The following is a 24,307-nucleotide window of genomic DNA, read 5'->3' as shown; positions in this document are numbered from 1 at the left end:
AGTGGCACAGAGACATGGTCTGGGGTAGCCCAAGAAGGATTTCTGGGTATAATCCCAGTCCAAATATCATTTCATTATTTGTTTCCAGATACTTAACACAGTGTCTGGGGGGGGGGTGTCAGTTTGCAATCTGGCATGGCTAAACTGCTTTTTGGGCGGGGCATGTCTCTGGTCAGAGATGTGCAGGAGAGTCCCCCTGTGCCAAAGAGAAGTGTTCTGGGGTGGCCTCAGACAGATTTCTAGCTATAATCCCAGCCCAACATTCAGTTCCTTATTCAAGTCCATGTATTTAGCACAGTGGCTGCAGCGCTGTCTCTTGGCAGCCTGGCACAGCCAAACTGCATTTTGGGCCAGGCAAGTCTCTGGTCAGAGATGTCCAGGACAGTCTCTCAGTGGCACAGAGGCATGGTATGGGGTGGCCCAAGAAGGATTTCTAGCTATAATCCCAGCTCAAATTCCAGTTCCTTATTTGGGTCCAGATACTTAGCAGAGTGGCTGGGGTGGTGTCAGTTGACAGCCTGGCATGGCCAAAGCACGCTTTGGGCCGGGCAAGTCTCTGGTGAGATGCATCTAGTAGAGTCTCCCTGTGGTGCAGAGGTATGCTGTGTAGTGGCCCAAGCAGAATTTCTAGCCATAATTCCAGCGTGAAAGCCAGTTCCTTATTAAAAGGAACTGGGAACCAGGAATAAGGGACTGGGAACAAGCAACCAACTTCAGCCTCATTTATACTTGGCCATTACCCAGCAGTTCCACCAGAGCTGGCCGCATCTCAGCTCTCCCCAGACTGTTACACTTGGCCATTCCCTACCGCACAGCTTGCAGCCTCTCCCCATAGGTTACACCTCTCCGCCCCAGAATTGGGTACATCCCAGCGCTCCTCATAGTTATACTCAGGCCCACCCTCCCCAGAATCAGCCGCACACACATCCCGATAACTCGTGTTTAAATCTCTCTTTAATATAGTTTATGTCTCTCTGGCTTCGGCCACGAGGCACACAGACACCACAGGCGACAGCATCACGACGGAGGGGCACGGCTAAGAGGGGGGGGACCTGGGGTTGCCCCTCCCCCAGCGTTAAGGGACGGGGTGGGGCCCGGCAGGGCTGTGGCACAACTGGGAATGTAGCGGGGGGTCATGCCCGCTCGCACGAGGAAGGGGGACAGAGTCTCGTGCCATGGCACAAAGCAGCTGGTGAGGGCGTGGTCTCAACCCTGCATGAGGAACTAGGCGGAGCCTCTCACACAAGGAAGTGGGCGGATTGACACTCACGCAAGAGGAAATGGGCGGAGTCTCACGTCCTCGCACAAGGGAGGGGGCAAGGCTTCACGCTCTCATGGGCTTTCCGAGGGGCACGTGAGGTGCGATCACAACAGCGTGGAGGAGGCGGGGCTGTTCAAAAAAATACAGGTGACCTCTGAGCTGTCCAGCGTGGGGGCGGGGCCTATTCGAGAGGGGGCGGGGCTTACTGGTTCAGCCTAGCAACACAGACACCATCAGCAGCACAAACACAGGCACGAGGGGGACGCCCCCACTTTCTCCCAGGGGACAGGGCCAGAAGGAGGGGAGGGGCTCAGAGCAGGTTTGCATATATCTGTGCAAAAGGGGCGGGGCTTCAGAGAGGGAAGGACTTTGGGCACAAGGGGCAGGGCTCAGCTGGGGGTGGGCAGGGCTCCAGGGTGTTGCGAGAGGGCTCCGTGGGGTGGTAGCATCTCATCAGCAAAAAAGGGGGGGGGTCAGGTTTAGGGGTTCCCCAATCACCAGGCCAAGCAGGGGTTTGAGGGTGGTTTTCCTGATTGTTTGGGGGGTCCTGCATTCAATAGGCCATGTAAGTGGGAGATACAGGGAGGGGGGGTCTGTGGGGGATTTCCCCAGCAGTCCTGGGAGCATCCCCTTTGTTTTTGCCCCCCCACAATGTTGAGGTCCCTCCATTCACTAGGCCAAGCATGGGGATACAGGGAGAAGGGGCTGGGTGAAGAGGGGAGGTTTCTCTGACAATCTTCGGGTCCCCTTGAATTTTGGGGGTCCTGCAACGGGGGTCACCCCAGTCCTCAGGCCAAGCATGGTAAGGTGCAGGGGGTCTCCAGGGGTGGGGGGGTCTGGGAAATGGGGGGGCCCCTTGGTTTTTGGACCTCCCCAGTGCCCTTGGGGTTCCCCCATTCCATAGAATAGGCAAGGGGAGGAATACAGAGACTGGGAGTGGTCTTTGGCAGTGGGAGTTGTTTCCCAGCAGTCGTGGGATGCCCTTGGTTTTTGGAGGCTCTCCATTGATTTTGAGGTCCCCCAAGAATCTTTGGGGTCCTCCATTTGCTATGCCAAGCAACGAGGAATACAGGAACCAGTGGAGGGAGGTTGGGGGGTCCTGGGCAATGGGGGCAGTCCTTTGGCAGCTTTGGGGTTGCCTTGGCTTTTGGGGGCCACCACTGATTTTGGGGTCCCCATAGCACTCTTGGGGGGTCACCCCAGGCCTCAGGCCAAACAAGGGGAGGGGCAGGAGGTCTTGGTCCAGGGTAATGGGGAAGGAATCCCCCAGCAGTCTCAGGGTCTCCCCCAGGTTTTGGGGTCCCACTCTCCAGTGACAAAGAGGCTGGTGAAGGCTCTCCATCTGGCCTAGCGCTGTCCACCACCAGTGGCTCTGCAACAAGGAAGGCAGTGGGCAGCAGCTGGGAAACCCAGGCCTCTGGGCTCCCAGCAGAGCGGAGAGGACCTGGGCATCCATGTTCTTAGGCCCCAGCCGAGGAGCAAGAACCCAGGCATCTAGGACCCCATCATGAGGCTGAAACTCAGCTGCCTGAGCTCCAAGCCCCCCCTGCTGTCATCCCTCACGTCTCCCTCCTCTCCCGGAGAACCAGCCACCTCCCACACACACACTTCGCACCCCAAGGATAGAACCCAACTTACTTGAGCTGGGGCTGTGGGGCCAGGGGATCCGAGCCAGGCTTCGAGGCTGCCTGGGGCTTGGGGGGCCCCAGAGGGGGTCTTCCACCCCCACCTTGCCCACCTGGGATGCTGGGCCTGGGTTGCTGAGTGGTGGGGGGTGGAACAGGGCGGGGCTGGGGGGGGGCACGGGGGCGGGGCTGGGCCCCAGCAGGGGGGCGGGGCTGTGGGGGGAGGGGGCCGGGGCGGGGGGACTGGCCCTGGCCTGGGGGAGGGTGGGTGCTGGGGCGGGTGGACTGGGCCTGGCCTGTGGGAGGGAGGGGGCTGGGCCGGGGAGACTGGGCCTGGCCTGGAGGGGGGAGGGGGCTGGGGCGGGGTGTCTGGGGGCCAGTGGAGGGGGATGGGGCTGTGGGGCTAGGCTGGCGGGGAACGGTGGGGACAGGGCCGGGGAGGGGCTGACCCTGTGGGGGTGGGCGGGGCTGGACCAGTGGTCGCTGGGCTGGTGGGGCTGGGGCCGACTGGGGGGGCGCACCTGTGAGAGAGAGAGGTCAAGGGTCAGAGGTCACATGCCCGGCAGGATGGGAGGGTGCTGTGCGGGGATCAGAGGTCACATTCCCGGTTGCCTGGGTGAGCTGTAGGGGTGATCGGGGGACAGGGGTCGTGGTCCCTGCAGCACAGGAAAGCTGTGAGGGGGAGTCATAAATCATGTTCCCTCCAATCTGTGAGGGAGCTGTGGGGGGTCAGCACAGAGAGTCACAGGAGAACCAGGTATCAAAGGTCACACATCCTGCTGCAGGGGGGCTGTGGGCAAATCATGGTCAAGAGCAGGTGGATTAGGGCTCAGAGGTCAGCTCCTCTGCAACATAGGTGGGCGGGGTCATAGCCAGGGTCAGATTTCACACGTCAGGGATCATGTCCCCTACAGCATACCAGGGTTATATAGCGAAAGTGGGGGAAATCACTGGTCAGGGCTTATGCCACCTGCTGCCAGGGGGAAGAGGTCAGAGGGCAGGGGTCACAGACTCTGTAGCTGTTATAGGGGAGGCTTGGCAGGCTGGGTAGCAGGTCTGAAGGGTTCAATGAGGAAAGGGGTCAGAGGTTGGGGATCAGGGGTCACTCACCCTGTGGTGGTGGGCGCTGCTGCTGTGGTGGGGGGCCCTGCCGGGCACTGGCAAGGGGGCCCTGGCGGAGACAACCGGGATGTCAGTGTGGGGAAGTTAAGCCCCCCTGAGACTCCACCCCGCCGACTCTGTCCACCAGGACCCTGCCCCTTGAGAACCTGCTACCCATTGGATGTCCAACTTGCACTGTAGCAGGGGGAGGGGGGTAATCTGGATTAAGATCAAGCACTGTGTGGTCACACTGAGCTCTTAATCCAGGCCCCAAAAGCAATTGAGGGGAGGGCCCGCCCAAACCCAGATTAAAGACCACACCAAATTCTTAATTCAGGTGAGGGTCACGATGTCTGCACACATGGGGAGGAATAGGGGCCTAAATCCAGATTACGGTCAGGAGTAGTCTGGGTGCACAGGGTGGCTGGACAAAGTTAGGGTTAAACCAGGTGAAATCTGGAGGCCAAGGGAAGGCTGGGGGCAACTCAGGGAGCCTCCTTGGGCAGGGTGGGAATGGGGCTGGGAGTTCTCTCCTTTATACACAGTTGCCTTAATCTGGATTAAAATGTGCAGACACATGGATGAGTAAAACTGCATTAAACTGAGTTAAATTGTGGGGGATGGGAAAGGCCTGGGAGCACCTCAGGGGATCTTCTTGGATGGGGTTGTGACTGAGGGACCCCCTGTTTATATAGCAGAGTTAATCTGGATTAATCCTTCTGGACACACAGGCCAGACGAACCATGTTAAAATTAATCTGCATTAAATCCAGTGAATAAGGGAAGACAGAGGGCACTTCAGGGGACCTGCCCAAATGGGACTCGGGCTGGGAGAGCCCCCTTTTACACAACTATTTTATTCCAGATTAATCTTTACAGATACATGGCTAAACAAAACCATGTTAAAGTTTAACTGTGTTAAATCCAGGGAGTTTGGAAAAAGGGGTCAGGACACCAAAAGGGACCTCCCTGGGTAGCGTTAGGCCTAGAAAAAAACCCCATTTATAAAGCAGAATTAATCCATATTAAACCATGTGGACAAACAGCTGACAGAACTGTGTTATAGTTAAATCATTTTAAATCTGGGGTAGCTGAGAGAGGGGTCAGGGTACCTAAGGGGGTCTCCATGGATGGGGGGATCCCCAGGGTGACTGGGGGACCTCCTGTTTACATGGCCTTCTGGACACACAGACCAGATAAACCAGATTAGGATTAATCTGCTTTAAATCCAGTGGACCGGGGAAGACTGGGGGCACCTCAGGGGACCTCCCTGGGTGGGGTTGAAGGTGGAAGACCCCTAGTTACACAATAGACTTCATCCAGATTACACCTTGAAAACATTGCTTCATAGTTGATAGGGTCAGAAGGGACCTGAGCAGATCATCAAGATCAAGTCTGACCCCCAAAGCAGGGGTTTGGGTACACACCTAGCCTTGAACTCTCAACATTTTGGGCCAAGCTTGAGCACCCACACCACTAGGGCAGCTAGTAAGGTCAACATGCAATGACCCCCTCCACTCTAACAAGAACTCTTCCCCTGCCACTTCACTCACCCTACTTGACCCAGCCAGGACTTGAACTCAGATCTCCCACCTAGTAGACAGAAACTTACCAGACAGACACAACTGCTATAAAACCCCCTTCTTTCACAGGATTCACACCTCATCTTTCCCTCCCTGTCCTGCCCCCCCAGCCTCCATCCCTGCTTTCCCCCACTTGCCTCCACACAACACAGCGCAGCCTCCTTGTGTGCACCTAGCCACAGGCACCAGGGACTCACTGAGGAGCAAGGGGCCAGAGAGGAAAGCTAACAATGAGAGGCCAGCACCAGAACCCAGCACCTCAGCACCCAGACTGAGAGGTAGGGACAATCTTGGGGATAGCTCTATCAAGCCTTCAGTCAGTGCAGATGTAGTTAGGGATCTTCTGGAAGGGCTAGACATTTTTAAATCTGCAGGTCCAGATGCCCTCCACCCAAGGGTGTTGAGGGAGCTGGCAGGGGTCATCGCACAGCCCTTGGCCCGGCTGTATGAGCATTCGTGATCATCTGGCCAGGTGCCAGGGGATTGGAAATTGGCTAATGTGGTCCCTATTTTTAAGAAGGGGAGTAAGGAGGACCCAAGTAATTATAGGCTGTAAGCCTCACCTCGGTGCTCGGGAAGCTCTTGGAGAGAATCATCAAGGAGCACAGCTGTGGGGGGCCTGCAGGGGAGATCATGCTCAGGGGCAATCAGCATGGGTTCACCAAAGGAAGGTCCTGCCAGACCAACCTGATTGCCTTTTATGACCAAGTAACTAAATCCTTGGATGATGGTGTTGCTGTGGACATAGTCTTTCTAGACTTTAAGAAGGCCTTTGACACTGTCTCTCACCCCATCCTCATCAATAAATTAAGTGACTGCAGCAATGATGCCTGCACAGTTGGATGGGTAAAAAATTGGCTGATGGGGCGCACCCGGAGAATAGTGGTGGACAGGTTGTACTCAACCTGGCGAGATGTGAGCAGTGGGGTACCTCAGGGCTCGGTCCTCGGGCCCACACTGTTTAACATTTCATCAGCAACTTGGACAAGGGGGTGAAAAGCACGCTGTCCAAGTTTGCTTATGACACTAAGATGTGGGGCAAGGACACACTTGAAGGGAGAGAGAGGCTGCAACTAGATTTAGACAGACTACAAAAGTGGGCAGACAAGAATAGGATGGGGTTCAATGTAGACAAATGCAGGGTGCTGCACCTTGGGAGAAGGAATCCACAGCATACATACAGGCTGGGGAGTTCCCTTCTTGAAAGCACAGAGGCGGAAAGGGATCTTGGAGTCATTATTGACTCCAAGAGGAACATGCGTCGCCAATGCCAGACCGCAGCCAGCAAGGCCAGCCATACCTTGTCATGCATCCAAAGGTGCATCTCAAGCCCGTCCAGAGAGGTGATACTACCCCTCTATGCGACTTTGGTCAGGCCACAGTTGGAGTACTGTGTCCAGTACTGGGCGCCGCACTTCAAAAGGGATGTGGCCAGCCTGGAGAGGGTTCAGAGGAGGGCCACCCGCTTGGTGAGAGGGCAGCAGGACAGGCCCTATGAGGAGAGACTGAAGGACCTGAACCTGTTCAGCCTCAGCAAGAGGAGGCTGAGGGGGGACCTGGTGGCTGCCTACAAACTCATCAGGGGAGATCAACAGCAAATAGGTAGAGCCCTTTTCTCCCCAGCACCACCCGGGGTGACAAGGAACAATGGTCATAAGCTGATGGAGAACAGGTTTAGGTTTGAGATCAGAAGGCAATATTTTACAGTTAGGGTGGTCAAAATCTGGAACCAACTTCCCAGGGAAGTGGTCCTCGTCCCTACCTTGGGCATATTCAAGAGGAGGTTGGACGATCACCTGTCTGCGGTCTTGTGAACCCAGCATTCATTCCTGCCTGTGGCAGGGGTCAGGCTAGGTGATCTGTTCAGGTCCCTCCTGACCCTAGCTACTATGAAAGGCCCAGCACTGCACCACAGGGCCCAGCTAAAAAAAACCCTCTCCTGTTCACACCTAATCTTTCCTTCCCCCACCCAACCTCTATCCCAACTTTCCCTCACACAGCAACCAGAGGTCTTCAGCTAGACTAAGGCTTGAACCCACAACCTTTACCACCTAGGGTAGATACCCTTACCATCAGACTACTGGGGAAGACTGAGAAAATACAATAACCTCCTCCACTCCAACAAGAATTTCATCCCTGTCACTTGCCTCACCCAAAACTTGAATTTAGATCTCCCACATGGCAGGTAGAAACTCTACCACACAGCCACCACCGCTAAAAAATTGATTATTGATAAGAATTGCATTACAGTTAAAGTGTGTTAAATCCAAGAAGCTGGAACAGGGTTGGGGGCACCTCAGGTGGCTTCCCCAGGTGGGGTGGGGCCTGAGAGACCCTCATGTACATGGTTGAGTTAATCTGGATTAAGCCTTGAGGACACAGGCAACTGAAACTGTGTTAAACTGTGTTAAATCTGGGGAACTGTGGCAGGCTGGGGTCACCTCAGGCAGCCTCCATGGGTGTGCGAGCAGCTAGGAGACCAGGGGATGGGGCCCAGAAGAGTACCTGGAGGGGCCCACCACGGGCAGGAGAGGGGCTGGGGGTGCGGGGCAGTGCCTGGGCCATGCGGGTCAGCACCAGCTCCACAATCTGCTGCCGGTCCTCGTCCTGCTGATCTCCAATGAGTGGCATGGAGGAGCCCACCACCTAAAGGGGAAGGAGGGGGAGATGGGGGGGTAAGTCAAGGGATCCAGGCATCTGGGAGGGGTGTCGAGGGATCCAGGCATCCATGAGGGGACCCAGGTGTCTTGGAGGGGAATGGGGGGGAGGACGGCTGGGTGAATCGAGGGACACAGGGATCCAGGGCAGGAAGGGTGGGTGGTCACCCTCTGCTGGCCATGAGACCTTGTGGTAGTGGGTGCTGCTGCTGTGGTGGGGGAAGGAAGGACCCAGGTGTCTCACATGTCCAGGGGGAGGAACCCAGGTGGAGGGACCCAGATATTCCAGGAAAGAAGGGATCCAGCTGCTAGGGGGAGGAACCCAGGTGTCCAGGGAATGAGAAACCCAGGCGTGGAGGGGTTGGGGGGGACCCAGGCAGTGAAGATGTGGGGGGCGGTCACCTCAATGATGTGGTCGCGCCCATCCTTGCCATGCAGAGCCTCCACAGCACAGATGTCAAGGCCTCCAAAGAGCTCGGAGCAGGCATCCACCCAGCGCCGGTACCTGGGGGCGGGGCTTAGCAGGGGTGGGGCTGGACACACCCCCAGCCAGGCCCCATCCCCTCGGGATACTCTCACTGCCACCAACCCAGCCAGGGGGCTCAAGCTCCACCCCAGGCCTGCCCACATCACAGGGAAAGGCCCCACCTACTTAAGAGTAGGCCCCAACTACCCAGGGACAGACAGCGCCCACACCATGGATGGGCCTGCCCACCTAGCGGTACAACCCGCCCACACCAGCGAGAGGCCCCACCCACCCAGTGGTAGTCCCTGCCCACAGCTGAAAGGTACCCCATCCACCCTAGGGAGGCCCTGCCAGAATATAAGCAGGCCCCACCCACTCATCACTAGGCTTCCCCCATCCAGCACTGTAATAGCTGTCTCTGCCCAGCTAGAAACAGGCCCCACCCCTCCAGACAATGGGGATTCCTGGGGCATGCCCACCCAAGAAGCCCTGCCTCCTCACCGGTCTGACACAGCAATCTGCTCCAGCATGGCCGAGCCGGTGTTGGTCTTCCAGTTCCCTGACACCGACGTTCGCCTGGGGAGACTGGGAGTCACCGGGGGGTGCCAGGAAGGGACTGGGGGGCGCTACTGAAGGTACTGGGGACGCTGGCGAAGACTGGGTGGCTTTGGGGGCTGCAGAAGGAGGGGCCATAGGCTGCGGGACTCATGTGTCCACTCTGGCTCATGATAAGATGGGGGATATGCGGGTGGGGGAGCTATGCGGCAGGGGGGAGTTTGATGGAAGGGACCCAGGTGTCCAGCTCCCATGCAGTGGGGGCTGGAGAGGAGGGGTCCTAGGGGTGGGATCCAAGCATCCGGTTTACACACAGGAGTTGGGGGCTGGGGTGGGTCTCATGGAGAGGACCAAGACATCTGACTCCAGCAGGGGGTGGGGTCCAGAGGCAGGGCTGGCACAGGGGACCCAGGAGTCCAGCTCACATGTAGGCTTTGTAGGCAGCACCGATCTTCTGCACCCGCACGTCGTACTTGGCCTCCACGAAGGGCTCGGCTGTGGCATAGCACCGTGTCAACGCCACCAACCCTGCCAGGTCCGCCAGTGCCTGTGAGTCACCTGCTCGTACCTGCCCAGCGTGGGGCGGGGGAGAAGTCAGAACATGCCCCCGAGTGGCTAAGCCCACCCACAGAGGCCATGCTCACCTATGTCAAGCCAATGAGGAGCAGGGCTTGCCCACAGGCAAGAGGGACCCGCCAGGCCTGCTCCAGCCATTCAGAAGCATGAAGCCAGGCCCACACAGACCTTGCCCACAAGGGGTTGGCCACGCCCACCCATCCCCAGCCAGGGATGCAGGGATTTGGGTTTTCTGTTTCCCACAGAAAAACAGAGAAAACCACAGATTTCCTTATTTTATCGGGGGGGGGGGGCGGACAGATTTTACCTTTTATCAGAGAAACCTGTGGATTTCCCCATTTTGCAAAGAGCTCTGCAGGCTGGCAGAGTTCCAGCCTACAAGTACTGATTGCAAAAAGGGCCGCAAACCCCCAACCTTGTTGGAGGGGGAGGAAGATGGGGAAAGGGTGAAGCCTGAGGCTCTTAGTTATCCAAGGCTTGGCTCAGGCTCACTTTCCTTCCTGGGGCCTGTGAGGTAAGTGGGGCTTGCAGGGGGCTGGGGGGTTGCAAGACAAGGCTGGGGGCTGAGCTGGATGTGGGGGAAAGCTGGCTGTAGGAAGGTGTTAGGGAAAGACATGTTGTGCCTGCCCATCTGGTGGCATATGGACTGCAAGCAACACGGTATCAGCCTGAGCAGGCTCCATGCCTCCATGTGCAGCTTCCCTGAAGGGCCAATAGCATGCCTCATTGGGTTGACGCGCCACCGGCTGCCCACACCTGGCTAGCCACACCCACTCCAGGAAAGGCCCCTCCTATTTTCCCTGCCCACTCAAGGGCGGGGCCTCCTGGATGGCTGGGAGGGGTGTGTGCCAACTAATGAAGTCATGTCTCCTTCCTACATCTGAGCTCTGCCCACCCATGACCGACATCTCCCCCCTTACCTTGCCCATCCCAGAGTGGGCATGGCCCATCTTCACCACCACCGGGAACCGCAGCGATGTCACCTATGGGAGGGAGAAGAGAGGGGAGGGGGTCAAGCCTGCCCAGTGCTCTTCACTCCTGACCGGCACCCCCTGACATAAGGGGGCTGTCACAGTATCTGTCACTCCTGACCCACAGCTGCTGCCCATGGTGTGCCTCACTCCCAACTGCAGCTGACCCCATATCACCCCACAGTACCCTTCATTCCCAACCTTGTCCAATGGTGTCCTTCATTCCTGATCCATAGCCTGCCTCCCATCCCTTTGTGGTGCCCCTCACTCCCAACCCACAGCCCCTCCACCTTGCCCTCCCCCCCCATGACCCAGCCTTATCCCCACAAAGCCGCAGGGAATGTGACCCTGTGGGAAGGTTCCAGGCTCCTGCCTGCCCTGACCCCCACCCAGCACCAGCCCACTTCTCCTTTCATGTGGGTGTGGGCCAGAGAAGCCAGGCATCCTGAGTCACCCCAGGCTCACGTGTGCCCCTGGTCTTGCACGCGAGCCTGTGGTTGGCAGGAGTGGAGGGGAGAGGGGGCAGCATCCTACACCCTACCCACTTCCCCCTGGGCACAGGGTGGACATCCCAGGCATCTGGGCCACGACCCTGCCCTGACCCCAGCTGAGTTCCTGTTACCCTCCCAGAGAACCCAGGTGTCCCAGCTCCCAGCTGTCCCCACCACCAGGTCCTCATGACTGGGGTGACCCCCCAGAGGTCTGAGTCAACCCCCAGGTCACATGGGCTCCAGCCTCGCACGAATGGGTGACTTTCATACAAGGGCGGGGGGGGGGGGGCAGGGTTGTGTTAAGACCCTGCAGTGCCCCTCACTCCCAACCTGCAACCCTTCCATTCCCCCCATGCCCCACTTCCAACCCCCTGCCCCCCACCCCAGCCCTGCAGTGCCCCTCACTCCTGATCTGCATCTCCCTCAGTGGTATTCTCACTCCCTACTTGCACCCCCCCCCATCCTCCCCCTCCTCACTGGACGCCCCTCACTCCCGACCCAGAGCCCCCCTCCCCTCCCAGCCGTGGGTTCCGGCTCCACCAGGGGCGTTTCCCAGCCCAAGCGTCTGGTTCCCATTCGGGGCTGGCTGCCTGCCCTGAAGCCTCCCTTCCCCGCTGCCCGAAGCACTGCTTCCCAGAAGCTGAAACGCACCCAGACGCGGGGGCAGCGGGTTCAACTGAATGGACGCAAGCGTCCAGGCCCACCCCACCCAACCTGGCACCAGGCCTGACCCTGCTTTTGAGGAACCTGGGCTCCCAGCTCTTAGCCTGCCCCCCTCCCCTTCCAGAGAACCCAGGCATCTGGGCTCCTGGACCCGCCAGGGTGGCCTGGGTGATGACGTTACCACCTTGGCAGCCAGGATTAAAGGAGGCAGATGAGAAAGGCAGAGAATGTAGCATGATGAATGTTTATGGAAAATGATGACGCAGGAGCCGGGAGATGTCTGCCTTTGTGGAGTAGTAGGGAGACATGGCCAAGTAGAACAGGGCTGAGATGCAGCCAGCTGTGAGGAATAACAGTGCAGGGAGAAGTCAGGATGCAGCAGCTTTGGGGTGTAGGGCTGGGGAACAAAAGAGTATAACACTGCCCAAGAAGGACTGAGATCCACCTAGCTCTGGGGTAGAGCAGCAGCGAATGGCCCAGGTTAAGGTCCCACAGAACTACAGCGAGATGAGCCCAGCTCTGGGCTGGCGGAACCGCGAAGTATAACACTGCTTCTATTATCGGGTTAATCATGATGTGTTTAGAGCAGCCACATGTCCAGATGCCGCCATAAAACAGGTATCCAGCTCATGGTGAGGTGTGGGGGTCTAGCTACATAGAGCGAAAATGCATGAGGAATCTAGAGCTGGTTTCTATCCATGTAGCAGGGCCCTGAGCCACAGCTGGCTCCGGGGTGGAGCAGGGGGCATAGGCCAGTTTAAGGCTCCACAGAGCAACAGCAAGAAGCGCTCAGCTCTGGGGTGGAACGGCCCAGCATAACAAGCTCGTGGGGAGGGCTGGGATGTGCCCAGCTCTGGTGTGAGGGAGCCCAGGCACCTTCCCCCAAAACCCCAGCACATGGACTTTCTGCCCCTGGGCGGAGGAGCAGGAGGGGCTGTTTGCAGCCCATCCCCACTTCCCCCGCGTCACGCTATGGGGCCCCTCACTCCCGACCTGGAGCCCCCTCCGCACCAGGCGCTGACATCAGCTCCGAGTTTGCATCACTCCCCATGCCCCTCCCAGCGGGAGCGGGACAGGAAGGAGAGGGGGAGGCGGTGCGGCTTATATACGGGCAGCGACCAGCCCCACCGGCACAGCGAGCCCCGCGGTGCCCGTCGCTCCGGATCTGCAGCCCCGTTTCACGGCGCCCATCGCTGCCGACCAGCCTGCTGGTCCCGCCTGCCCCATGGCTGCCAACGCCCCCACCCGGTGGGTCCCGCTCCTGGCGGGGCTCGCGCTGCTCCTGGCCCGAGGCGGCCCCACCTCCGCCTGCAGCTGTGCCCCTCAGCACCCCCAGAGCGCCTACTGCCAGGCCGACCTCGGTGAGTGCATTCAAGGCTCAGGGGGGATGGGGAACCCCCCGGGGGGGAAGAACCCAGAGGATCGGGGAGGGGAGGGTGATCCCCCACCAGGGAGGAGAACCCAGGCTTCGGGGAAGGGAAGGCTCTGTGCCTCCTCCCTATGGCCCCTGAGGACCTAGGAGGTCGAGAGGATTGCCCTGGCCCAGCTCATGAGAACCCATGCATTCAGGAAGGTGACAGGGACCCCCCACCAGGGTGAGAGAGAACCCAGGCATCTGGGCAGGGGCCAGGGACATCCCAAAGAGCATGGGAGAAACCACAGAGGTATGGAGATGGGTGCAGGGGTACACAGCAGTGTGAACTGTGTAATGGGTTTTTAAATGTGCTTTAATCTGCCAGGTGAACCACAGGGGCCACTTGCCAGAGTGTTGGAGGTGGAGTTAAATACATGCCGCCCCTGCAAAAAAAGCATGGGAGAGCCTAGGTGTCTGGGGAGGAGATGGTGATACCTCAAGACATGAGAAAACAGGCAGACAAGGTTCCTTGGGTGAATCTGATATCTTTTATTAGACCAACCCAAATAGTTGGAAAATAATTATTAGGGAAGCTTTCAGGTTCAAAAAAAAAAAAAAAGCTTGCCTAATAATTATTTTCCAACTATTTGGGTTGGTCTAATAAAAGTTATTGGATTCACCCAAGGAACCTTGTCTGCCTATGTCCTTAGACCAACACGGCTACAACCTACACCCCTGAGAAAACATAGGCATTTGGGAAAGGATGGCTCTATGCATATTGAAGGCCTCTGTGGTTGCAGCAGTCCAAGTGCATTCCCTTAGTCAACCTCTAAACAACCCATCTCTCCAGCCAGGGGATGGGGACCCCCCCCCCACAGGGGAGGGAGAACCCAGGCATCTGAGAGGCTGGTCCAGATTTTCCTTTAACCCCAAAACCTAAGAAAAACAAGAGGTTGGGTAGGGAGCTCCTTCCCCCTGGCAGATGCAGGGGGTAGGAGGGTCTCTGGGGGGTTCTGACATCCCTTCCCCCCTGCAGTGCTCCGGGCCCGGTTCATGGGGCTCTCACAGGCATCCTCCAATGCCAGTGCCTCCCATGTCCGCTATGAGATCAAGACCAGCAAGGTAGGGCCCTACTGCGACACCCAACACAACCCCATGATCCCCCATTGTGACCCTGCTGTGAACCCGACCCCCCCATGACCCCGCTGTGACTCCACTGGCAACCGTGACCCCATGAGCCTCGTCATGACCCCAGCCCCCAGTGTGACTCCACCATGACCCTGTGACCTCCAAGACCCCACCATGACCCCCACTGTGACATGACCCCTGCTGACACCCATAGTGACCCCATGACACCCACTGCAACCCACTGTGACCCCCACACCTCACCATGACCTCCGGTGCAACCCCGCTGTGATCACCCCATCATGACCTTATAACACTCCCCGTGATCCCACCATCACCCCAAGACCTCTGTACATACACCACAACACTGTCTGTGACCCCTGCACTGAAACCCTGCTGTGACATAACTCCACTGTGATCCATCTGACCACTGCTACCCTCATATTGACCCCTGTGACCCCTTCTGACCCCTCACTGTGACCCCCCGTCACTCCTGGGACCCTATAACCCCCATAGTTACCCCAATGACTCGCACAGTGCTACTGAAATAGGCCCTGGTGACCCCTGTGACCCCCTCCCAAACCTCCCCCGCTGCCCCACCCTGCTCGCACCCTCCAACCCCACTCCTCTCCCAGAGAACTGAGGCATTTGGGCTCTTACCCCCTCTCTCCCCAGGTGCTCAAAGGCCCAGTATCTGGACAGGACCTGCGCTATCTGGAGACCCCAACCCTGGAGAGCCTGTGCGGGTACCAGCATGCAGCCCCCCTGCGGGGGGAGGAATATGTTGTGGCTGGTGAGGATCCAGGCAACCGGGACCCCCACAAACCCCCACTGCCCGCCCATAAAATGGAGAAAAGACCCTGGTGTTGGGGATCCAATACCCCCAGACAGAGGGGAGGAACCCAGGTGTCCAGGCTCCCCACCCTGTCCTGGAATATGGGCAAAAAACCCAGGCATCAGGCTCCAGAGTCCCCCCATCTCCCTCCTCCACATAATGAAAAAAGACCCAGGTTTCCGGCACCCCCCACAAACCCTACTGCCTGCCTACAGAATGGAGAAAGAACCAATCCCCCTGCCCCCGTGTCCACTGCCCCCCACCCCCACGTAAGGGAGAAAGGACCCAGGCATCCAAGACCCCAATGAACCCCGTTGCTTCCACCACATAAGGAAGAAAAGACCCAAAACATCTGAGACCTATTGCCTTCTCCCCACCACATAATGAAGAAAGGACCCAGGTGTCCAGGCTCCCCACCTAGTTCCAGGCTAGAGAGAAAAGAGCCCAGGTGTTTGGGACCCCTGAACCCCACACTGCACCCTCCCTATATAATGGAGAAAAGACCCAGGCATCCAGGGCCCTAACATCCTCAGACCCCAACTTCCCATGCATATGGAAAAGGAACCCAGGTGTTTCAGCTCCCCACTCTCTTAGATTACAGAGAAAGGACCCAGGTGTCCGGGACCCCAGCACACACCACTGCCCCCTGCATACAACAGAAAAAAATCCAGGGTCTGGGCCCCAGCACACCCACATTTGCAACTCCCCCACCGAAAACAATGGAGAAAGGACCCAGGCATCTAGGCCCCATTCCCTCCTCCACCACCACAGAATGGAGGAAGGACCCTGGCATCCTGGGGCTAGGAGGCACCAATGTGGCTTGGGGCCAGGCTTGAGGCATTGACATACTTTAAGGGCAGAGCTTGGGTGCTGGGGCTGACGGGACTGGCGTGACTTGGGGGTGGAGCCATGGGCCACCTGGCCCCACCCCTAACCCCACCTCTCTTTCCAGCATCCTTTGAGGATGGCCGGGCCACAGTGACATCATGCTCCTTCATCCAGCCATGGGCGGAGCTGAGCCTTGGGCAGCACCGAGGCCTAATCCAGGCCTATGAGAAAGGCTGCCACTGCCAGGTGAGTAGGTGGGGCCTGTGGGCTGGGGGTGGAGCCTAGATTAAACCTGCCCCTCCCCCCCAACTCTTGGAGCATTTAAAGAGCAGGGCCTGACCTCTCATGGGTGGGGCAGGTGGGAGTGTCCCTTAGCTACACCCCCTTCCCCCTCTGTCCTCACTGCCTTGGGATTGGGGGTGGTCCAAGCTCTGGGGAGGGGATTTAGGATTGTGAGGGCAGGGTTTAGGATTTAGAGGTGGGACTGGGGGTGGGATGGGGCTGACCTGCAGGTCCTAGCCCTGGAAGGCAGAACTTAGGGCAGGTGGGTGGGACTTGAGGCTGGTGGCCTGTCTAAATGTTGGGGGCAGGACTTAGAGTTGGGGGTGGGGTTTAAGATTTTGGGGGTGGGGATTAGGGCTGACTGGCAGGTCTTAGGCCTAGGGGCAGGACTCAGGGCAGGTAGGTGGGATTTCTGAGCTGGTGGGCAGGTCCTAGACCTGAAGGGCAGGGCTTAAGAACAGAGGCACAACTTCTGGGCCAGTGGATGGGGCCTTGGGTTTGTCCTGTGCTGATCTCGCCTCTCTCACAGGTACTGCCCTGCCAGGCGCTGCCGTGCACAGTGACCTCCGACTCCCAGTGCCTGTGGATGGACAGGTTGAGCGGGCACGGCTGGCAGGGGACCCAGGCCCAGCGCTTTGCTTGCCTACCCCACTCCCGGTCCCCGCCAGGCCCCACCCCTGGCCTGCCCCTCTGCACCTGGCAGCTCCTGAAGGCCCGTGGGGCCCTGCCTGCCCATCATTGATCCCTAACCTCTGCCCTGCTACTGGGTAAGCCCCCAATAAATGACCCCCGAGACCCAGGCCCATTGCCCCTTGTCTGTGGGGGCCTTATGCAAGTCACGTGGAGGTGTAAGGACTCCTCTTGCAAGGCCAATGTGGGGGAAGTGCTTGTGTAAGGGGAGGAAACCTTGTGCAAGGAAGATGCGGGTATGGGGGAATCCTTGTGTGAGGCTCTGGCACTTGTATGATGCAGCTGGCTGTGAGCCCAGGCCCACACTAAGCCCCCACCCCACACACATACACTTCCTCTCTTGCACCCGCTTGTGAGAGGTGTAACTCGTATCACCTTCCTCCCCCTTGCACACCCCCTCATGCGACACAGGGCCCCTTGCATACCCAGTCTCTGGGACAGAGCCAGTATCATCCCTCCCACCAGCACAGCATGGCCTCCCTTCCCCACCATGACCACAGTCCCCTTGTAACCCCTCATGCACTCACCATCTGCTTGTGGTTGGGGTAGAAGGTCTGGTCAATGAGTGGGAACTCATCAGCCCCCAGCTTCCGACGCAGGCGAACCAGTTGGGCAAACTGGGGGGGGGGGGGGGGGGGAGAGAAGGAATTGGGGAATTAGGAATTCCCCAAGAACCCCACTATGGCCCCATGGTGCCCCTTACTCCCAACCTGCAGCTCTCCCATCACTCCCTGGTGCCCCTCACTTCAATGCGCAGCTCCCTGCCATGGCCCCACACTGCCCCTCCATCCTGACCCATGTCCCCCCCACCATCTCCCAAGTGGTTCCCCTCACTTCCAACTTGCAGGCCCCCCCCCCCCCCCCACACACACACACACACCCCCCACAGTGCCCCTTACTCACAACCCAGGGCTTGTCACAGAAGTTGTAGATGGCATGCAGGGAGTTGAGGGCTGGGACCCCAGCATACTGCAGCCCAATGACAAGCCCCCGATGATCACCGCCACGTGCCGTGCTGTAGGCATGCTGTCGCACCAACACGAAGTCAGGCCGCAATGTCCTGTGGGAGAACCCAGGCATCTAGGAGAGGTGGCAGGAGGTGGGGGAAAACACTCCCCCCACCCCCCGCTCCCAATCAAGGACATTGCTAGGATCTCAGAGCATACAGGAGTTCAGGAGAATACTCCTCCCCCACCCAGAAGCCCAGGACAGGGGGACAGGACTTCCACCCAGTCCCCCATCAAGGCATCACTGGCACCCTGGAGGACCCAGGAGTCCAGGACAGTGTCCTGCCCTGATAGGAGAACCCAGGAAACCAGGAGAATGACCCAGCCCCCTGCCCCCAATATGGAACCCAGGAGTCTGGGAGAAGGACCCCCCCACAGCCACTGTATGGGAACCCAGGAGTTTGAGAGGAGCAGAGGGGACCTTCTGCCCCAAATCAGGGCATCACAGGGACCCTGGAGGATCCAGGAGTCTGGAAGACTGTGTGCATCCCCTGCATCACCACTGTGGGAACTCAGGAGTCTAAGAGAAGGACCCCCTCACTATATGGGAGGGGCTTTTCCCTCCCCAGAAGTCTGGGAGGGAAAAGCCCCTCCTCTATCCCCACATTGGGGTATCACTGGGATCCTGGAGGACCCAGATGTCTGGGATAGCATCCTGCCTTCATAGGGAAACCCATGAGTCCAGGAGAATAACACCCCCCCCTGCCACCAGTATGGTACTCAGAAGTCTGGGAAAATGGCACCCCCACCCCCAGTATGGAACCCAAGAGTCCAAGAGAATGACCCTCCATCACCATATGGGAACCTAGGAGTCCAGGAGGGAAAAGGGGGCCCTCCATCCCCCAACCAGGGTATCACTGGGACTCTAGAGGAACTAGGAGTGTATGCGTTTCCCTGCTGCCACCCCTGCACACCCCCACCCCCGATGGCCCCACAATAAAGAATCCAGATGTCCCCGAGAAGAATCCTTCCACCCAATAAGGAACCCAGGAGTCTGCAAGAGTGACCCCTACCCCCTCACCCTATAGGAGATCTCAGGAGTTTAGGAGGGGGAGGGGGAAGGGAATCCCCTGCTGCCCCCCTCCCCCCCCCCACACACATATACTCTATGAGAACGCAAGCATCCAGTGAGGGGCAGACGGACTTCCTCAAGGCACCTCCGGGACCCTAGAGCGTCCTCCCCGCCCCATGAGAACCCAGGAGTCCTGGAGGAGGTCCTCGGCCCCACCACCAAAATTATGGAAGCCCAGGTATCCAGGAGAGACCAAGAGACTCCGCCCTGCCCCCCTCCCTCAGGGCATCACTGGGATCCTGGAGGACCAAGGCATCCAGGAGACAGCAGGGAGCCACCCTCAACCCCCAACATGAGGCCTACCCATATATGGAGCGGAAGCCAGGATACCTAGGTTTTATGGGCAGCGAGGTGGGGGGGGTGGACACTTCTGCTCACCTGACGACCTTGGTCCCGCCACGCAGCCCCTCAATGGCCACTGAGAAAGTGCCGTTGGCCTGAGCCACGAGGCTGAGCTCTGAGAACTCTGCCTGGGTGGGAGCAAACAGAGGGAGCTGGGGAGGGGGGCAGCTGGACAGATACTGGGGCCCCCGACCCCCTCCAGCCCAGTTCTGGGGCCCCCGCAACCCCAGCCAGGCCCCCCCACATCCCTCAGACTCCTCCCAGCCCCTGCAAACCAGCGAGGCCCAGGGCCCCCAGGCTCCCTCCCTTTGTCCACTGCCCCAACCATCCCCCACAAGCCCCGCAATATCAACCCCAGGCCCGCCACACCACCCCTTCCTCCTAGCAGGCAGGCTATGTCCCAAGCTCCCCCAATTTCAGCCCCAGCCCCCATGAACTGCATAGGAGAGGTCTCCCAGGGGTGGAGGGCCAGGTTTGGAAGGTCCCCCCAATCCCACCTGCTCCACCCGGACCTCGATGTCCCCATGGATCTTGCGGCCTTTGAAGAGCTTCACCCTGGGGTGGGGGGCAAGGAAAGAGGTGAGTGGGGTCCCCAGCATGCCCCTCCCTCAACCCTGGAACAAAGCTGGGGGGAGGTGGGGAGGGCCAAGACACCTGGGTTCTCTCTCCATGGAGGGTCCTGTGGGGTGAGAGTAGGTGGAGTAGGGAGCCAGACATCTGGGTTCTTTCTTTTTTTTGGCGGGGGGTGGGAGTAGGGCCTACAGAGGGGGAGCCCAGACATCTGGGCTCCCCCCAGCTCCTGGCCCCTCTGCCCTCCATCCTGAGCATGTACCCCCTCATCCCTTCCCCATAGAACCCCCAGTGCCCCCCCCCCAGGCTCTGCTGGGGGGGGGCAGGAAGAGGGAGCTCCAGACCCCCGCATTGTTGATGGAACAGCTAAATAAAGGGACAGCAGCAACATGCCACCCCCAAACAGCTGGTAGGGAGGAAACCCAGGCCCTAGCCCCCCCCCCCCCCCCCCCCCCTCCCCGCTCTCATCCCCCAGCTCCCACTCCCAGAGAACCCAGGTGTCCTAGAACCCCGGTGAGTGACATCACAGCCCCCCACTCCCTGCTGAGACCTCACTATAATCCCCTCATATGGCAGATTTTAGGAGAAAGGGAGGGGTCCCCCACAGCCCCTCCCCCAACTGTCCATTCCCCACACCCCCTGCAGCCAGATGGGGACCCAGGCATCCGACTGCCCTCTCCCCTGCTCCAAGCATGACACCCCCCAAAATTGCCTCCCCCCATGGAGGAGATGGGGGATGGATGGGGGGATGGATGAGGCATGGGGGGGCCATGACTAGGCAGGAAGCAGGGACAGATGGAACTGAGTATGGGGGCGAACAGATGGAGAGACTCTGTGGTGGATGGATGGATGGATGCCTAGCTAAATAGAGCAACTGATCTGTGAATGGATGAATAGGTGGATAAGTAGCTAGGAGGAGTGCTTGTGGATGGATGGAGGCGGGAAGGAGAAGGATAGGGTGTTGGATGGGGGAAGGAAGGGTTGGAGGAGATGGATGGATGGACAGATAGAAAAGAAGCCAATGAATGGGCAGATGGAGAGAGATATCTATGGTTGAAAATGGATGAGAGGAAAGGTGGATGGCAAGTTATATGGGGATGGAGGGATGGATGGAGAGATGAAAGAAATGGAGGGATGCATGGATGGATGGATAGGAACATATGGGGGTGACTGGAGAGTTGTATGGGGATGGAGGGAAGGATGGAGTGATGTGGGGCAGGGCATGGATGGAGGTGGGTGAACGGCCCAGTCCCTAGCAGCAGTGACTTAGCAGAAGGATCAGTGGACAGACACACAGAGGAGGGAACAGAGAGAAGGATGGGTATGTGGACAGTTGAACAGACAGACAGGAAGGAGGGATGGATGAATCCACGGATGGGATGGAGAGATAAACAGACCAATGGGGTGGATAGCCAGATGGATGCATGGCTTGACAGGTGAATGGGATGGGTGGACAGACCCCAGTGCCCCCACCCCCCATGGCCCTGCACTCACCAGTCTGTCCCCGGCTCGTCGATGACCAACAGGAGGCGCCCACGGGCCCCACCCCCAGCCCCGCCCCCACCCACCTGCTCACTGAAGGTGGCAGCTGCCGCTGCCGTCGTCTGCTTGACAGCATTGGATAGTGAGGAGAAGAAGCCCCCACCCCCTCCCCCACCCCCACCTGGCCCAGGGGCCGAGGGGGGCCGGTCACCAGGGGAGGCAGGAGGCACAGCAGGGCCGGGCGGGGGTGGGGGTGGCATCGGGCGCTGCAGGTCTGTCATGTACCCGTTGGGCAGGTTTGCCATGAAGTTGCTGTCTGACAACCGGCGCCGCAGGTAGTTCATCCTACTGGCACTGCGGGGGCTAGAGGGGATCAAGGGAGGTCCAGGAACCTATAGGGAGCTAGAGAGGGGCTAGGGAACTGTAGGGGTCTATAGGGGTTCTGGAGCTCTCTAGTAGTTTATAGGGGTGCTGAGGGATCTAAAGGGGCTCTGTAGGGTCTCTTGGGAGCTCTAGGGGCTGTAGGAAGCTCTAGGGACTCTAGAGAGTTCTAGGGGCCTATAAAGAAATTAGGGAGCTATAGGGAAGGCTTTTAGGGCTTATGGGGGTTGCTGGAAGCTGCGGCAGCCCTAGGGGCCCTATAGGGATGGGGAGGCTCTGTAGGGAAGAGTCCCTATGGTTCCCTGCTCCCCGGCCGGCGGAGGTCCTGGCTGAGCCTAACCCACCTCGTCCCCGCTCCCAGCTCGATTTGGGCTTATGCGGGCTGCTCCCGGCTCTTATATGTCTCCCCTCGCCACCAACGCCAATGGTCTCGCTCAAGCCCCTCCCACCTCCCCGGACCCAACATGGTCTCGCCCGTTTCCCGCTCTGCTCAGACCGGGCGGAGGCTGTACCATGGCAGCCGGGAGGGGGGCAATGGAATGGTCCATTCCGCGGGCCTCGATATCTCTCTGCGCTTGCGCGGTGGTGCGAGCCGGAGGGGAGGCGCTGTCCGTGGTGCTGGGGCTGCGACACCTTGAGGGGCAATTAAAAGGGTTGGGGGCAACTAGAGGGGGCAAATAGGGATGGGGGAGCGGTAAAAGGGGCCCTAGGTGTCAGAGGGGGCCCGACCGCAGCCCCAAATCCTGAGGGACCCAGGCGTCCGGAAAGAAGACGCTGGGGACGAGGCGGGGGGTAGACATGCCCAAGAACCCCGCCCTCACCCCCCCCATGGTGCCCCTCACTCCTCACCCGGTTCCCCCCACGCCTTCGTTCCCCTCACTTCTGAGCCGCAGCCCTCCCTAGCCCGAGCCGCAGCCCTGCAGCAGTGAGCATCTGGGAGCCGACAGCGCCCCCTGCTGTCCCCGGGCGGAGCCGCAGATCTGCACTGACGTCACCCCCGCCAAAGCCCCGCTCCTCCCTCCCCAGGAGATTGCTCAGGCGCTCGGGCTCTCATCCCCAACTCCCCTTCCCAGGGAACCCAGGCGTCTGTCCCTCCCCCGCCCCGAGAACCCAGGTGTCCTGGCCCCCGCCCCACCTGGAGGACACAGGCGTCCTGATTCCCCCCGCACAGCCCCACTGCAACCAGAGTTCGAGGATATCTTTATTGGGGTGATGCTCACAGAAGGGGGGAGGCTTGAGAGCTGCAGCGAGGTGGGGGCCGGGGCTAGGAGTAGGCCCAGGCCGAGGGCTCCTCTGGTCGCCCTCCGCACTAATACTGGGGGGCGGGGTGGGGGGGTGTTCAGAGCTGGCTTCACGGTTCGGCTGCAAGGACAGACCAGGAAAAGGTTAAACAAGGCCCAGTCGCCCCCAACCCCAAATCAGGCCCCACAGCCCCTTACCTACGCCCAAGTCCAGGTCCTCGGCCCCCTCATTGGGGTCGTAGGCGCCAGGCGACCGCGGCTTCAAGATCCCCTCATCTTCCTCTGGCAGGGGAAGGTGGGAACCTGAGACCCACGGAACCCAAGCGCCCTTTCCAGAGAACCCTGGTGCCCGAGGTAAAGGCCCCCCACTGCCCACCAAAGAACACCTCCGAGAACCCAGGCATCCGGGCGCTCACCGGCGTCCTCGTCGCAGGGTGGCACATGCTTGCAAGGCACCGCCTCCTCCAGTTGCAGGCGCTGTCCCTGCAAGGGCTCACAGGCTGCAAGCGTCCGACCCCAGAACGTGATGTTCACGATGCCAGCCCCGCCCACCCCTTGCGTCACCAACCTGGGGGAAGAAGCCACAGGGCCATGGTCAGAACACCTGCAGCCAGGCCCAGGCTGTGCTAGGCCAGGCCCCACCCCCATAGATGGGGCCCTCCCCTCAAAGTCAGGCCCCGCCCCCAGGCACTAGACCTCGCCTCCCACCTCAGGCCCCACCCCTTTTAGACCCCCTCCCTCCCACTTCCGGCTCCGCCTCCACCTCAGGCCACACCCCGGTGTGCAGCCCCGCCCCCTGGCTTCACCCCACACTCACGGGTACTTGGGCAGGACGGGAAGACACTGGCGCAGGCGGGTGCGGGTGGGGGAGGGGCCGCAGGGCGGGAGACAGAGCCCCCAGGGGCTCCAGTCGGACCAGGCCCCCGGCACTGGGGAGGAGGGCGGGGTTAGCGTGGGCCGAGGTACCCGGCCCCATCTCCCCCAGCCTCAAGCCCACCCCACTCTGGGCCCATCTATCCCGGCCTCAGTCCTGCTGCCCCCAGACCCATCTCCTGCCCCAACCCCTAGCTCCCCACGCTGGCTTCAAGCCTCCTGCCCCACCAGGCCCATCTCCCCGAGCCTCAGGCCCAGTTCCTCCCTGGGACCATCG

General features: G+C 59.5%; 3 protein-coding genes across 5 annotated transcripts in view; 1 reads left to right on the top strand and 2 right to left on the bottom strand.

The window, feature by feature from the left end:
• Positions 1–936: 936 nt before the first annotated feature.
• On the bottom strand, positions 937–23,218 carry SYN1 (synapsin I). 3 transcript variants are annotated; one of them, XM_059732536.1, is made up of 16 exons: positions 23,137–23,218; positions 22,429–22,549; positions 21,548–21,898; positions 19,981–20,038; positions 19,520–19,611; positions 17,966–18,122; positions 17,590–17,679; positions 12,133–12,288; positions 10,744–10,806; positions 9,673–9,815; positions 9,194–9,268; positions 8,629–8,731; positions 8,075–8,215; positions 3,997–4,057; positions 2,900–3,407; positions 937–2,633 (listed from the first exon to the last, which is right to left on the bottom strand). In XM_059732536.1, exons 3-16 carry the CDS (start codon positions 21,877–21,879, stop codon positions 2,609–2,611), a joined length of 2,004 nt encoding a protein of 667 aa, XP_059588519.1. In that variant the 5' UTR covers positions 21,880–21,898; positions 22,429–22,549; positions 23,137–23,218; the 3' UTR covers positions 937–2,608. The 3 variants fall into 3 exon arrangements, with proteins under 3 accessions (XP_059588519.1, XP_059588521.1, XP_059588520.1); XM_059732538.1 differs by having other exon boundaries at positions 21,821–21,898; XM_059732537.1 differs by lacking the exons at positions 12,133–12,288; positions 22,429–22,549; positions 23,137–23,218 and having other exon boundaries at positions 21,548–22,284.
• Positions 13,012–17,172, top strand: TIMP1 (TIMP metallopeptidase inhibitor 1). Its single transcript, XM_006278610.4, has 5 exons — positions 13,012–13,309; positions 14,339–14,424; positions 15,103–15,220; positions 16,215–16,336; positions 16,902–17,172. The coding sequence occupies exons 1-5, from the start codon at positions 13,174–13,176 to the stop codon at positions 17,112–17,114; spliced, it is 675 nt and encodes a 224-aa protein (XP_006278672.1). The 5' UTR covers positions 13,012–13,173; the 3' UTR covers positions 17,115–17,172.
• Positions 23,105–24,307, bottom strand: part of CFP (complement factor properdin) — a 17,245-nt gene continuing 16,042 nt past the window's right edge. Inside the window, exons 8-11 of the mRNA XM_014606765.3 lie at positions 23,975–24,086; positions 23,574–23,725; positions 23,356–23,439; positions 23,105–23,278 (exon numbers count right to left, since the gene is read on the bottom strand). Of these exons, the coding sequence (XP_014462251.1) occupies positions 23,268–23,278; positions 23,356–23,439; positions 23,574–23,725; positions 23,975–24,086 (359 nt within the window). The 3' untranslated portion in view covers positions 23,105–23,267. The remainder of the gene's footprint in view (positions 23,279–23,355; positions 23,440–23,573; positions 23,726–23,974; positions 24,087–24,307) is intronic.

Source organism: Alligator mississippiensis, chromosome 8, assembly GCF_030867095.1.
Source record: "Alligator mississippiensis isolate rAllMis1 chromosome 8, rAllMis1, whole genome shotgun sequence".
Taxonomy (NCBI): Eukaryota; Metazoa; Chordata; order Crocodylia; family Alligatoridae; genus Alligator; species Alligator mississippiensis.
This window is presented reverse-complemented; position numbering and strand designations above follow the sequence as displayed.

Coding starts and splice junctions, on each gene's coding strand:
- SYN1 (XM_059732536.1), bottom strand. CDS start 21,879: ATGAACTACCTGCGGCGCCGGTTGTCAGACAGCAACTTCATGGCAAAC. Junction 20,039..21,547: donor GACGAGCCGGGGACAGACTG/GTGAGTGCAGGG, acceptor CCCCCACCCCAG/GGTGAAGCTCTTCAAAGGCC. Junction 10,807..12,132: donor CTTTAATCCTGGCTGCCAAG/GTGGTAACGTCA, acceptor TCCCTCCCATAG/GTGACATCGCTGCGGTTCCC.
- TIMP1 (XM_006278610.4), top strand. CDS start 13,174: ATGGCTGCCAACGCCCCCACCCGGTGGGTCCCGCTCCTGGCGGGGCTC. Junction 13,310..14,338: donor CTACTGCCAGGCCGACCTCG/GTGAGTGCATTC, acceptor TCCCCCCTGCAG/TGCTCCGGGCCCGGTTCATG. Junction 15,221..16,214: donor GGAGGAATATGTTGTGGCTG/GTGAGGATCCAG, acceptor CTCTCTTTCCAG/CATCCTTTGAGGATGGCCGG.